The 13,470-nt window shown below is 35.0% G+C and overlaps 1 protein-coding gene across 1 annotated transcript; it reads right to left on the reverse strand.

Annotated features, from left to right (window-relative positions):
• Positions 1–2,307: 2,307 nt before the first annotated feature.
• LOC137001721 (golgin subfamily A member 6-like protein 6) lies at positions 2,308–3,126 on the reverse strand. The gene has a single exon (XM_067360829.1). It carries the CDS (start codon positions 3,124–3,126, stop codon positions 2,308–2,310), a length of 819 nt encoding a protein of 272 aa, XP_067216930.1.
• Between the last annotated feature and the right edge of the window lie 10,344 nt (positions 3,127–13,470).

Genomic DNA, 13,470 nt, shown 5'->3' on the forward strand with positions numbered 1-13,470 from the left:
CTTTCCACCTCCAATCCTTTTTCCCTATCCTCCCTCCCCTCCTCCTAAACCTTAGGATTTTCGTCTTTTCCGTGTTCAGCACCAAATTTTTTCCATCCAGATAACTTTCCAACCTCCCTATCATGCTTCTCATTTCATCTTCACTCTCCGCCAATAACACCATATCGTCCGCGTACGACATTGTATATACCCTACTATCTCCTAACTTTACCCCACCCCATTTCACCTTGCTCATCTCCTCCTCTAAATCCGCCATCAATATATTAAATAACAAGGGACTTAGCGGGCACCCCTGCCTCACCCCTCTCGTCGTCCAAAAACATTCTCCTGTCCTCTCTCCTACTCTTACTCTGCTTTTAGTTTCTTCCATACTTTCCATACTTCTCTCTATAATCCCCTTTTCAATCCTTCTTTTTTCCATATCTCCTCTCAATACTTCCCTATCTACCATATCAAATGCCGCTTTCAAGTCCACAAACAATGCTACCATTTTCCCTCCTTTCCTTTCCAGCTGCCTATTTATCAAATAATTCAGTACATATATATTATCTATCGTTCCCATTCCCTTCCTAAAACCCGCTTGATTCGGTGATAAACTTTCCTTTTCTCTCATTTCCTCTTTTAACCTTTCCGCCAATATCATTATATATACTTTATATGCTGTCGGCATTAACGTTACTCCCCTATAATCCTCTACTTTCACTCCCTCCCCTTTCTTAATTATCGGAATTACTTCTCCTTCTCTCCACACCTCCGGCCATCCTTCCCCTTTCCATATTCTCCTGCAGACACCCCATAGCCACTCCTCAACCTCCACACCTCCATATTTCCATACCTCTCCTGGTATTCCGTCTTTTCCTACTGCCTTTTTCTCCTTCAGATTTCTTATCGCCCTTTTCACCTCCTCTCTACTCAACTCTTCTCCTCCTCCCTCCTCTGTTTCTTCCCTCTTCCTACCTCTTCCTTTCATCCTGTTTTCCACTCCTCCTAACATATCTTTGAAATATTCTTCCCATTCCTCCATTTCTATCTCCTCATTCACTCCCTTCCTTCTCTTTCTCTCTCTATTTATTATCTCCCATACATCCCCCTCTTTTTTTGCCTCCATCGCTCTTCTCTCCCACCTCTTATTCTCCTCTCTCTTCTTCTCCTCACACAATTCTTTGTAGTCCCTTTTCTTTTCTCTATATCTCTTCCCCTCCCCTCCCTCTCTCCTCCACCTCCTCATCTCCCTTCTTAACTCTCTTTTCACTTCCTTACATTCTTCATCCCACCACCCTTTTCTCTCCTCATTCCCCCTTTTTCTATCTTCCCTCCCCATTTCTCCCAATACCCCTCTTATCCTCTCCTCTCCTTTTCTCCATACCTCCTCAATTTCTCCATCTCCTACCTCCAAATTTGCTATTCTCTCTTTGAATCTCTTTTTCCCTTCCTCATCCCATTTCCCTCTCCATGCCTTCTCCCCTCTTTTGCCTACCTTTCTCCACTTTACCTTCCCTTTTATCTTTATCTCAATCGGCTGATGATCCGACTCTACCCTGCTCCCTATTCTCATTTCTCTCACCCTTTCCTTAGTCCTACTACTGCCCAATATGTAATCAATTACCGTATTTCCCTTCCCTCCCGTGAATGTATATTCTCCTCCTTCATCCCCCTTTACCCCTCCATTAAAAATTTCCCACCCTTTCTCCCTTATACATCTTAACAATTTTTTTCCCTCTTTATCCACCTTCTTATCTCTAGACATCCTCCATCCATCCTCCTCTCCCCTCTCCACACTTCCCTCTATTCCCCCACCTTCTCTCCCCGTTCTCGCATTAAAATCCCCTCCCATCAATATTCCCTTCTCCTCCTCCTCCTTCTCCATCCATCCCTCCAACTCCTCCAATGTCCTATCTATTCCTTCCCTCCTAACGTATACTCCTATTATCTTCCTATTCTCTTCTCCCCTATTTTTATATTCCCCACCATTATCCCCTCTTTCTCTTTCTCAATTCCCGTCCCGTTCTCTAATATATCCTTCCTTATCCCCATAATCATTCCCCCCATAGCTCTTCCTTTCTTATTTACTCTCTTTGCTTCCTGCATCCCCCATATAAGTCCTCTCGGTAACCACCTCTTTATCTTCTCCCATCCCTTTTCCCCCACCCACGTTTCTGATAATACCATCACATCCCAGCTCTTCAGATAATTCCAAAATTCTTTATCCTTGTTTCCCATTCCCGCCACATTCCAAAATAATATCCTCCATTCTCTCTCCTTCTCTCTACCTTCCCCTCCCTCTCTTTCCCTTCCTCCACTTTCTTGTCAATCTCTCCCTTCTCCAATTCTCCCCTCCTCTTTTTTCCTTCCCTCCTCCCTCGCCGTTCCTTTCCCATTTCTCAATACTTCATTCTCCTCATCCCATATCCACCATTCCTCTTCTATTCTTACCTTCCCGTACACTCTCCATACTCTTTTTCCCTTTCTTCTTTCCTCTTTCGCTATTTCTTCCAATTTCCACTCCATTCTCCTCTCCCTCCATGTTAAGTCTTCCCTAATTATTTCTTTTCTCCCCCTTAACTCCCTCTTCCTTCTCATCACCTCCCTCTTCTGCTCTTCTTTTTTTAACTTCACCCACAGCGTCTCCGTTCCCCTTTCTATATTCCTTCCTAACCCCCTCATTTCCTCTATCTCCACTTTTGCTCCAATCTCCGCCATTAATCTCTCCACCGCCTCTCTCCTCCCCCCTTCTCCCACTTTTAACTCCTTAACTATTACATTCTTCTTCCTCTCTTCCCTTTCCCTCCTCTCCAACTTTCCCTCCAATTCCCTTACTCTACTTTCCACCTTCCCTTCCTCCCCCACCTTTCTCTTCTTTTCTCCTTCTTTCTCCTCCCATCTCTTTTCCATGTTTCCTACCCTTCCTTCCACCTTTTTAAGTCCTTCTTCCCACCTCTCTCCTTCCTTCCTCCAACTTTCCTCCCTCTCCCTCATTTCCCTCAACTCTCTCTTTAAATCCTCCACCTCCTTCCTCAACGCCTGCTCTTGCCTCCTTCCTTCTTCTATTATTTTCTCCGTTATTTTTTCCTTCAACTCTTTGTTCGCCCTTTCTCCATTTATTTTCATCTCTTTTACCTCCTCCATTAATCCTCTTATCAAATTTTCGATCCCCTCCCCTTCTCCTTTTCCTCTCTCCGGCGACCTCATTGTTTTTTTACATGTCCTGAACACTTCCTCCTCCCCCTCCCCTCCTTCTTCTCTCCTCCTTTTCCACATCTCATCTACACTCACACTCCTATCCCTCATCATTATTTTCCCCCTTGCTCCTCTCACACTCATCTTCTCCCTGTCACGCTTGCGCACTCTCTCTACCTGCCTCTCCCTAGTTACTCTCCCGCACTCTCACTTTCCAATCTATCTCCTACCTTCTCCCTGACCTACTCGAGCCACTCGCTTACCTCTCTACCTTCCCTATGTTCCGCGCCTTTCACCTTCTTATATCACCTGTCTATTTTCCTTCCTCTCTCCTTGCCCTTATTCTTTCTATCCCTGCCTCTCCACTTTCTCTCCCCTTCACATGCACCTCCACTCACACCCCCTCCACCCTCACCTTCCCTCCTTATCTCTATACCCTTTTCTCACTTAATTTTCTCTCACTACCGAACCACGTATCTTTCTCACTACGCACCGGAAACGGAAGTCCTATAAATATATATATTTATATTCATTTATATATAGGTGTATCTATTTATGTATGGACAAATTCGGTATATAATTTTGTATAATTAGATATGTACTATTTTTGTCTAATTATTTATGAGAAATTTTTTACCGGGCATATCTTATAATTGTACATAGTATTTTTTTTCATTTTCTTTATTTGTGATATATTTAGGTATTTTTTGTATTTTATATGTTTTGGAAGTGACGATATCTATTATTATCAAATCACCTGTAATATTACCGAAAAAATAGTTGTTTTTTATTATTTTAGTATTTATTTTAATTTTTTATTTTTACTTACTTATTTTGCAATATTCTCTGATTTTTGTATTTTGGCAAATATTGCATTTTTGCTTTTGTAAAAATGCTTCTTTTATTTTATTTATATGAATATTTTCTTTCCTTAATTGTGTTTCTTTCATAAATAACATCTCGCATTGATGTTTTATTACTTCAGTACATTGATTTTTACAATAGTCAACATATTCTAAGGAATAAAAACTTTTGCCAATAAGTTTCAAAAACATTTCCCCTACATTACTTTCACAATCAACTATTATCTGCTCCAATCTTTTATTGTAAGCCACAACTTTTCCGTGAGAAGCCATCAGTTTTGTTCTGCATTTATAGGCTTCATTTGTAATACCATGCATGAAAATATATTTTATAGTACCGAAGAATTCGTTTCCTTCAATCGAAGTTATCTACAAGAAAAAAGTTAATTTAGTAGCTTTTTTCATAATTTAGATTTTGTTCTGTTAAAAATTGTATATCTACCGTTTTCTTTATTAGCTCATCGTCTATTCCAATTACAAATAAACTTTGTATTATACTATCAAATGGACATGAATTTAATAAACTGTATGAAATTCCGTCTATTTTGTGTGCTGCTAAACGAATATTTGAGCAATGTTTAAATACGCCCACTTTAATTGACTGTTTATATTGCAGTTTTTGAGCAATACGGTCTTTCTGGTGTCCCATGTAGAGTGGCAATCGTTTCTTGGTGCATAATTTATTTGAGATATCCTTTAATATACTTTTCTCATTTTCCTCATTCTTTAAAAATTTAATTGACAATGTACTGATTTCTGATTTTTCTTCTTCAATATTTTTTTCATCATCAACATTGTCATCAATATTTTCTTTATCATCATCATCATTAATGTTTTCTTTATCGTCGTCATTATCATTAATATTTTCTTTATCATCATCATCGTCATTATTAGACGTCATGTTGCAGCTGTCATTAAAATCTATTTTTGGGACCGATTTAGAACATTTCCTTATAACTTTTCCTTTCCAGTTTTCTCTCTCTTGAAGGTCCTGAGATTCACATAAACTAGTTTCATCTAATTCATAGTGGTCTACTTTAGAATTAGAATCAGCTAAGAGCATTTCACCGAATAAATGTTCGATATGTTTTTGAACAAAACTATCTACTCTTATAGTCTTATTTTTTATATCTTTAAAAACTATGTTTTTTATTTTATTTATTTCTTCTTCGCAACTTGCTGTAGATCCTCCCATGTTTCCATAATCTATTTTAATTTCTAATATTTTTGTCCACAATGGTAATAACAAAATATCTTTTTTTAAAATTTTAGCAAATTGAATGTTACGATAGGCATTTGGTCTATTGGTTTCGTTTCTAGATTCTTTTTCTAATTCATTTTCAATAACTTGAAGCCATTCTTTCCAATTATTGACTGTTTCCTTAAGATGTGTTATGTCCTCTGTAAAATCATCTAAACTGGATTCATCTTCCACGTTTATAATATTTTCTATTTCGTCTTTAATTGTACCTAAAAAAATACAATATATCTGTATTATACAATATACGTCATTCGAATTATTGAATTTGTTATGCTTACCTGTTATAATAAATTTTAAATATTGTTCTCTTTTTTGAAATGTATTAATTTCTGCTTCATATTGTGACAACGTTAATAACGCTTTGATTATTTTTTTCGCTTCCATTTTGTCTTTGCAATTGCAGAGAGCACCAATACACGAAGCGTAAAAAGTTTTTAATATTTTTGTAGAGCGTTTTAAGAAACGGATGTACTTTTTTATAAAATGCGCTCTATCAATACGTATCAAACAACCAGGAATATTATTTTTACATTTAGCAGCATAATCATAAATATTGTAACATCCATCAAATGTTCTTGCTGCTGCATGAAGAAGCGCAAAAGAGTAATCTACGCATATCTGTTTAGGTAGAGGAATTTTTAACGATAGCCATTCATTAAGCCAATGTTGGATACTTGCAACTGAATGTTGCTCTGTGATCATTTGTGCAATTGGAAATTGTTCTTCTTCAACATTTACTACAATTAAATATAGTAAAATATAGGCAGTTTTTTTGCCATCACATTTCATAATTTCTTTAAATTGTGCCCCAGTCGCATCAATATAAATTTGTAGATTATTTTTATATTTAGAAAAAAGCTTTTTATAAATCTGCACTTGTAAATGTACACAGTAGTGTATATAAAATAGATCAAATCCTATATTTCCAATACAATTGCTGTATTTTGTCATGTTTTTCATAATAACAAGTGTTTGTATAGGATTTGTATGTAAATAATGATTGCTAACTTCTTCATTTTGTGCGACATGTAATACAGATCAAATTAAAGGGCATTTTGGATCTCTAGGTTGCATTAAATCTGCAGCTTGTGTTGTCCAATAAGTATAGACACTTTTTTTCTGCAACTCTTCGATCATCAATTTTCGAGTTTTTCCTCGTAAATATAAAGGACCGCATTTTTTGGTTTCTTTGCCTTTTTTAAAATTGCACAGTAATATGACATTATTGTCACAATCTTGTAATTGAAACTTTACATGAATGGTGCTACCACACCGACAATATCCTATATATATATATAATTTAGAAATATATATAATATAATAATATTATCAATTATATGTACTGTAAACACAACTAAAAAAATAATTGCAAAAAAAAATTTAAATAAATTTGGAAAACAGAAAGGAACAAAAGTTTTAAGATATTTGTAGTAAAATAACTAATTACATTAAAGTTTTATCATTAAAAAAAAAATTCAAAATATTTATAAGTATACATTACCATTAATATATTTTCCGTTTAGGGGGAAGTCCCCTAATACCGGACGGCGCCTATAACCGGACAGTACATATATCTATAGAACTAAAAACAAAAGACGTTTGTTGCGAGCGTGGCTTGATTCTTTTGTTCAGGAGATGCGCGAGTAATGTGCGTCGTTCGTCAATCTGCTGCCACCGGCTAGTGAGAGCGGTTGTTGTATCCAACAAGCATTTTTTGTGCGTTACGAATAATTTTGTAAGTGATATATCTTTAAATAACGTAGATTTCGCTACTTCGTGGACACGTAAGATTGTTCATTGGTATGTATACTTATAATAAATTCGACTTACTTTTCAAAGCTGTCACGGATTTATCGACTTTTCGTCTGATTTCGAATGTATTAAAGGTCCCTGTATCCGGACACTAGAAAAGTCCCCTATTACCGGACACTACCATGTCTTGTTTATTGATCATGTACGTTTATTATTTATTACAGATTTCTTTTCTAAACATAAAAGTGAAGAATAAGAATACTGTGCAGAATAAACAAAAAATAAAAATCGCGATGAATAAGGTATTATCGGGTGAATTATCAATTCGGAAAGCTTCCGAAAGATATGCAGTGCCAAAAAGTACACTATTTGACAACATAAAAGTCATAAAACAGGGTGGCGAAGTCAGCCTTTATTCCAAAAAAGGATTTAAGAAGACATTTGATGAAATTTATGAAATGACTTTAAAAGAACATGTCGTAAACTTGTCACATAGATGCATGCTCCTAATTAAAAAAGAATTTCAAAAGCTTGCATTTGATTTAGCTGAGTCACTAAAAATAGATCACAGATTTAATAAAGAAAAAAAGATGGCCGGAAAACACTTTTATAATACACTTTTTTTATACACTTTTATTTTTTTTAAAATAGTAATCGCCGACAAACTGTCCACAATGCAAAAGAAAAAACAGTATGTGTAATTTGCCTCAAAGATAACGAGGAAGATTGGATCTAGTGCTGTAGCTGCATGGAACGGGCGCACGAAGCATGTGCGGACATTCCTGAAACCAAACAGGAATACATTTGTGATCAATGCACCTTATTTTAATAATATTTTTAGTATTTTTGGATATGTCCGGTTATAGGAGACCTTTTCCAAAACTGTGATTCAAAATGGCTCTAAAAAATATATATTAATGTTTATTTCTACTTATTGTTAATCATCGAAACTTTTTATTTTCACATGAGATATGTCAAACTTGATATAAAAATTAAAACATATAGATTTAGTTGTTTTGTTTTCATTTAATTGTCAAAAAATCTTAAGTGTCCGGTACCAGGAGACTTTCCCCTATGTTTTGCGGTATGTAGTGATTAATATAATTTATTGCACACGATTGCAATCGTCTTGTCTTCCAAAATAATTTTGTAAAAAATTCTTGATAAATCCCTGGTCTAAATCTTAAATTTTTTCTGTAATATGCTTTCTTATTTAGAGAACGCCCAGTTCTTTTTTGTAATTGTTCTTCGATTATAGAATCGAACTCTTTTTTTGAAATAGAAATTTCAAAAGTATCAGCTTCTTCATCTAAGAAACTCTTTGATGACACTAAACTGTCATTAACTGACGACTTTTCACTGTCATTAACTGACGACTTTACACTTTCATTAATTGATTCTAATGTTGAGTTTACTTCTTTATTTAATAAAACATCTTTAATATTATATATATTATTGCAAGCATATGTATACAAGGAAAATGGGGCAATTATCTCATTTATTTCTTTTGATATTGTAAGCCAAATATTGCTATTCTTTGAACAGATTTGATTATTACTAACAATATCATTTTTATATTTTTTGAAACAGTTTATTAAAAGTTCAGTATTAACTTTTTTAGGCCTTCCTCTTTTCCTTATCATTTTTTAATTAAAATACTTTATTGATATAAGTTCACTTCTTAACACTCGCTAGATCGAAAGTTATTCCTTTTGCGTATTTGTTACTACTGACTGTTCTATAACTGGTTGTTTCGACTATTTCCACGCTTTCGTCTATTGTTTCGAGTGTCCGCACCAAAGATGCTTTTGTCTACTGTTTCGACTACTCTCACTTAAGACGCTTTCGTTTATTGCTAACGGTCTAAAACTTGCATCATTGTTACAATTACTTTGAGTTCACGAAAAAAGAATTTGAGTTAATACTAAACTCTTAATCAGCTATTTAAAAAAATATAAAAATAATATTGTGAATATAATGAAATTAAATCTATTCAAAAAAATAGCAAGGCTTACAAAATCGAAAGAAATAAGAGATTTAATTGTCGCATTTTCTTTGTTTACATATGTGTGGGATCTATTGATCCACTGCCGACAGATCGATCTGCCGTCTAATGTTTTATTTTATTTATTTCTTTTATGTTTCCGGTCGCGGCGTCTATGACTCTTTTAGCGGCCCGCGACAAATAACGTCAGTTTTCTTTTTTATGTTTTTGATCGCAGCGTCTATTGACATAATTATAAGTAAACTCTTTTGGCGGTCCGCGACAAACAATGTCGGTTTTCTTTTATGTGACCACTCTTTAGGGTACAAAAGTGCGTAGAGAAACGAGCGAACAGTCAGTCTCGAGCGAACTTCTATACAGAAAAGATCACGACGATTAATTGTACTCTATATTATTAAATAAACCTATGTATAATTCTACATATGTTTTATATAAACAATAATTTTTATAATATTAATATTTTATTGTACAAGGAAATAAACTCGGTATTGGAGTCAACAGTTGAAGACAGTGTAAAGTCATCAGTTAATCACATAGTTTAGAGTCATCAAAATTTCTCAGATAAAATTGATACTTTTGAGATTTTTATTTCAAAACAAGAGTTTAATTCTATAATTCGAAGAATATTTGCGAAAAAAAATTGAGAGTTATTTAAAAAAGAATGCATGTTATAGAAAAAGATTTAGACCAAATCTTTATATTAAGAATTTTTTGCAAAACGATTTTGAAAAACAAGAAGATTGTGTTGGGTTATATTCGACGGAAAAGGAAAGATCACACTAACTATGCTTTCACCTTTATTGCACGAGACCATAACACAGACTGAAAAATAATAGTTCTAATACGCGACGTTTTTATATGCGCCGTTAGCGTGATATCATATAACTAGAAAACGTTTGGTCGGTAATACGTAATGAAGTGAGTTGATTTCCTTACACTCCCCTTATCAACACACTCAATAAAAAAATGAGTAATAAATGGTTACATATAATAATTCGGGTATGGATTATATAAAAAAAAATATACTTAATGTTCTAACTAATACATAAGATGGTACATACTACTGAATAATTTAACTTTAACATTTGCACACATTTCATATGCTTAACCTTTGTTAAAGGTTTAGTAAACACATCGGCAACATTTTCCTCTGTAGGAACATATTGAGTATTAATTAATTTTCGTTCTTGTGCTTCTCTGGAAAAATGGAACCTGATGTCGACGTGTTTGCTCCTTTGGTTTGTCATGTTTTCTTTACATAGGGCTATTGCACTTTGGTTGTCACAAAATATAGGTGTAGCTTTCTTTACATAAAATGGAAAACCTATTTCTTTAATTAGCTTTCTAATATATACTACTTCTTTCGTGACGTCGGATAAGGCCATATATTCTGCCTCCATGGTAGACAAAGCTACTGATTTTTGACGCTTTGAGAACCACATAATCGGTCCTCCCGCAAGGATTAATGTATTTCCCGAGTGCGATCTTCGACTATCAATGTCGCCAGCCCAATCGGCATCTACAAATGCTTTGAGATCTTCGTTGGTTTTACAAAAAACTATGCCGAAATTTTGAGTTTGTTTTAAGTAACGTAATACATGTTTAGCAGCTTGCCAGTGTTCTTTTTTTGGATTTGCGTTGAATCTACTTAATGTTCCAGCCGCGAAAGCTATGTCTGGCCTAGAAGTATTAGCTAAATAGATTAGGCTACCCACTAATTCACGATACGGTACGCGTATGCTAATTCATCATCTGACATTTCTTTATTTCCGCATGTGAGTTTAAATCCAGGAGTTAAGGGTGTCGAACTTGCCTTACAGTTCAGCATGGAGAATCTCTCTAAGATTTCTCTCACATACCTTTCTTGTGAAATTTTAACTGTATTATTAAAAAGATTTCTCTCAATTTTTAATCCCAAAATTTCATTTGCGGGTCCCAGATTTTTCATTTTAAAACTTTGATTCAATTCGGTTTTTATTCTTGTAATGGTATCCAATGACTTCGAGAATATTAGTAGGTCATCGACATATACTATAATGATTACTTTTACACTATCTAGTTTTCCATGAAAAACACAAGGTTCTGATTCTGAACTCTGTAAGCCAATTTCGTCCAATTTGCGACGTAGTTTGCGATGCCACTCACGCCTGGATTGTTTTAAACCATAAATTGGACGCAAAAGTTTACATACTTTCTGATTTTCTGATTTTTCCTGAAACATTGGAGGTTGCATCATATAAAGTTCATCGGATAAATCACCTTGAATATAGGCAGTTACTACGTCCATCTGGTGTACGTGTAGGTCTTCCTCTACACTTAACGCGAGTATTAATCTGATCGTTTCTATTCTGGCAACAGGTGAATAGATTTCACTATAATCAATTCCGTTGCGTTGTTCAAAACCGCGAGCTACTAATCTCGCTTTGTACTTATCAATTTCACCATTTTGGTGTCGCTTTATATTAAATATCCACTTACAGGATATCACATGCATGTTAGGGGTCTCATCGACTAAAATCCAAGTTTTGCATTCATTTAGAGATTTCATTTCTTCATTCATTGCATTTAACCATTTTTCTTTTTCTTTGCTATTCATTATTTCTTCTAATGAAGTCGGATTTTCAGTGGATAGACTTATAACAATCCTAGCTTCATGGTACTCTTTTTGGGGACGTCCTGGTTTTCCTGTGCAAATTATTTTGGGTCTCCCGCGCCCACGAGTTCTTACAGTTAACGGTTCTGGTAATAAGTTAGTCGGTACATCATTTTCCGAATCCGTTTCTATCCTTTCATTATCTGCAAAAGGCATTTCTTCCAATACTTTGTTATTATCTAAATCCTTATTTTCTAAATTTTCATTACTCGTGTTTTCATTTAATTGAAGTGGAATATTAGCGAATTCTTTTTCTTTAATATTGTTTTCCTCGTTTATTTTGAGATCTCTACTTTTAAAAACAGTTTTCGTGCCTTTCTTCCAAAGTCTGTACGCTTTTGATTCTTTTGAGTAACCAACTACTATTGCTTCAATGCCTTTTGCATCTAATTTTGAAATACCTGGACCCTTATTTAACACTATAGCATCTGAGCCGAAAATTCGCAAAAATTTTATGTCTGGTTTCCTACCTGACCACAGTTCTTCGGGTGTTACCCCGCCTAATATTTTTGTGGGACACCGGTTTCTTAAGAACGCTGCAGTGTTCACTGCTTCTGCCCAAAGTGATTTTGGTAAGTTCGATTCTAGTAACATTGTCCTTGCCATTTCCACTAGTATTCTATTTGCACGTTCTGCGACTCCATTCTGTTGTGGAGTATATTCGGTAGATAATTGTCTGCTTATTCCTTCCTTCTCTAAATATTGCGAAAAATTATACAAAGTATATTCTTTTGCATTATCAGTTCGTAATTTTATTATTTTTCTACCCGTTTCTCTTTCTACTCTTATTTTATATTTCATAAATTCAGATAGTATTTCACTTCTAGATTTTAAGAAAGCAATATCTATATGTCTTGTTTTATCATCTATAAACGTTGCAAAATACTTTGCACCACCAAGAGAATAAGTTTGCAAAGGACCACAAATATCAGAATAAACTAACTCTAATATATTTTTCGCACGTGAGCTCGATTGTGGAAATGGCAAGCAATGTACCTTCGCATTATCGCATTGTTTACAGTACATTGGATCAAATTTATTAGGTAGATCTAAACCTGTGACTGCATCTTTATTACGTAACAATTTTAAATCCTTATAATTTAGATGCCCGTAACGTCTGTGCCAGATGTTTGCTTTTAGATCATTCGCGATTCTTGCTTCATGCGGTTGGATAACCCTCACGTCATACATTTTATCTCTTTTTAACGCTTCTAATATAATCGAATCTTTTTCGTTAAGAACATTTGCGCTATTAGTATTGAATTCGATTCTGAAACCTTTATTTGTTATAGCCGAAACCGATAATAAATTTCCTTGTAAATCGGGTACATATAATACATCGAGTAACTTAAGTGTCTTTAATTTTCCACCAATTTCAATATTTAATGTAATTGTTCCCGTGCTTATAGCTTTTACCGTTTCTTTTCCCGCAGTACAAATATCACGCGCAGGAATTTTACTTACACTGTCGAAACAATTATGTATACCACACATATGAGCAGTGGCACCACTGTCGAGATACCATTCGTTAGTGCTGGTTGATGAGGTGAGTGCAGATAGCGCCACTGTGGTCTCGCTTTCTCCTTCCTTTGCTTGGTTCGCCTTCCCGCCATCCTTCCTCTTCTTTCGACAGTCCACCGCTCGATGTCCGAATTTGTCACAATAAAAACACTTTCCATCAAATCTTTGAGGAGTAGGCTTTCCTTGTCTAGTATTCTTGTCGCCATGGTAATTTTTGATAGATGGTCTTCCTCCTTTA

Source organism: Linepithema humile, chromosome 8, assembly GCF_040581485.1.
Source record: "Linepithema humile isolate Giens D197 chromosome 8, Lhum_UNIL_v1.0, whole genome shotgun sequence".
Classification (NCBI taxonomy): Eukaryota; Metazoa; Arthropoda; class Insecta; order Hymenoptera; family Formicidae; genus Linepithema; species Linepithema humile.

Bases quoted from the DNA above. Each gene is read 5' to 3' on its own strand.
- LOC137001721 (XM_067360829.1), bottom strand. From the start codon at position 3,126: ATGGAGGAGGTAAAAGAGATGAAAATAAATGGAGAAAGGGCGAACAAA.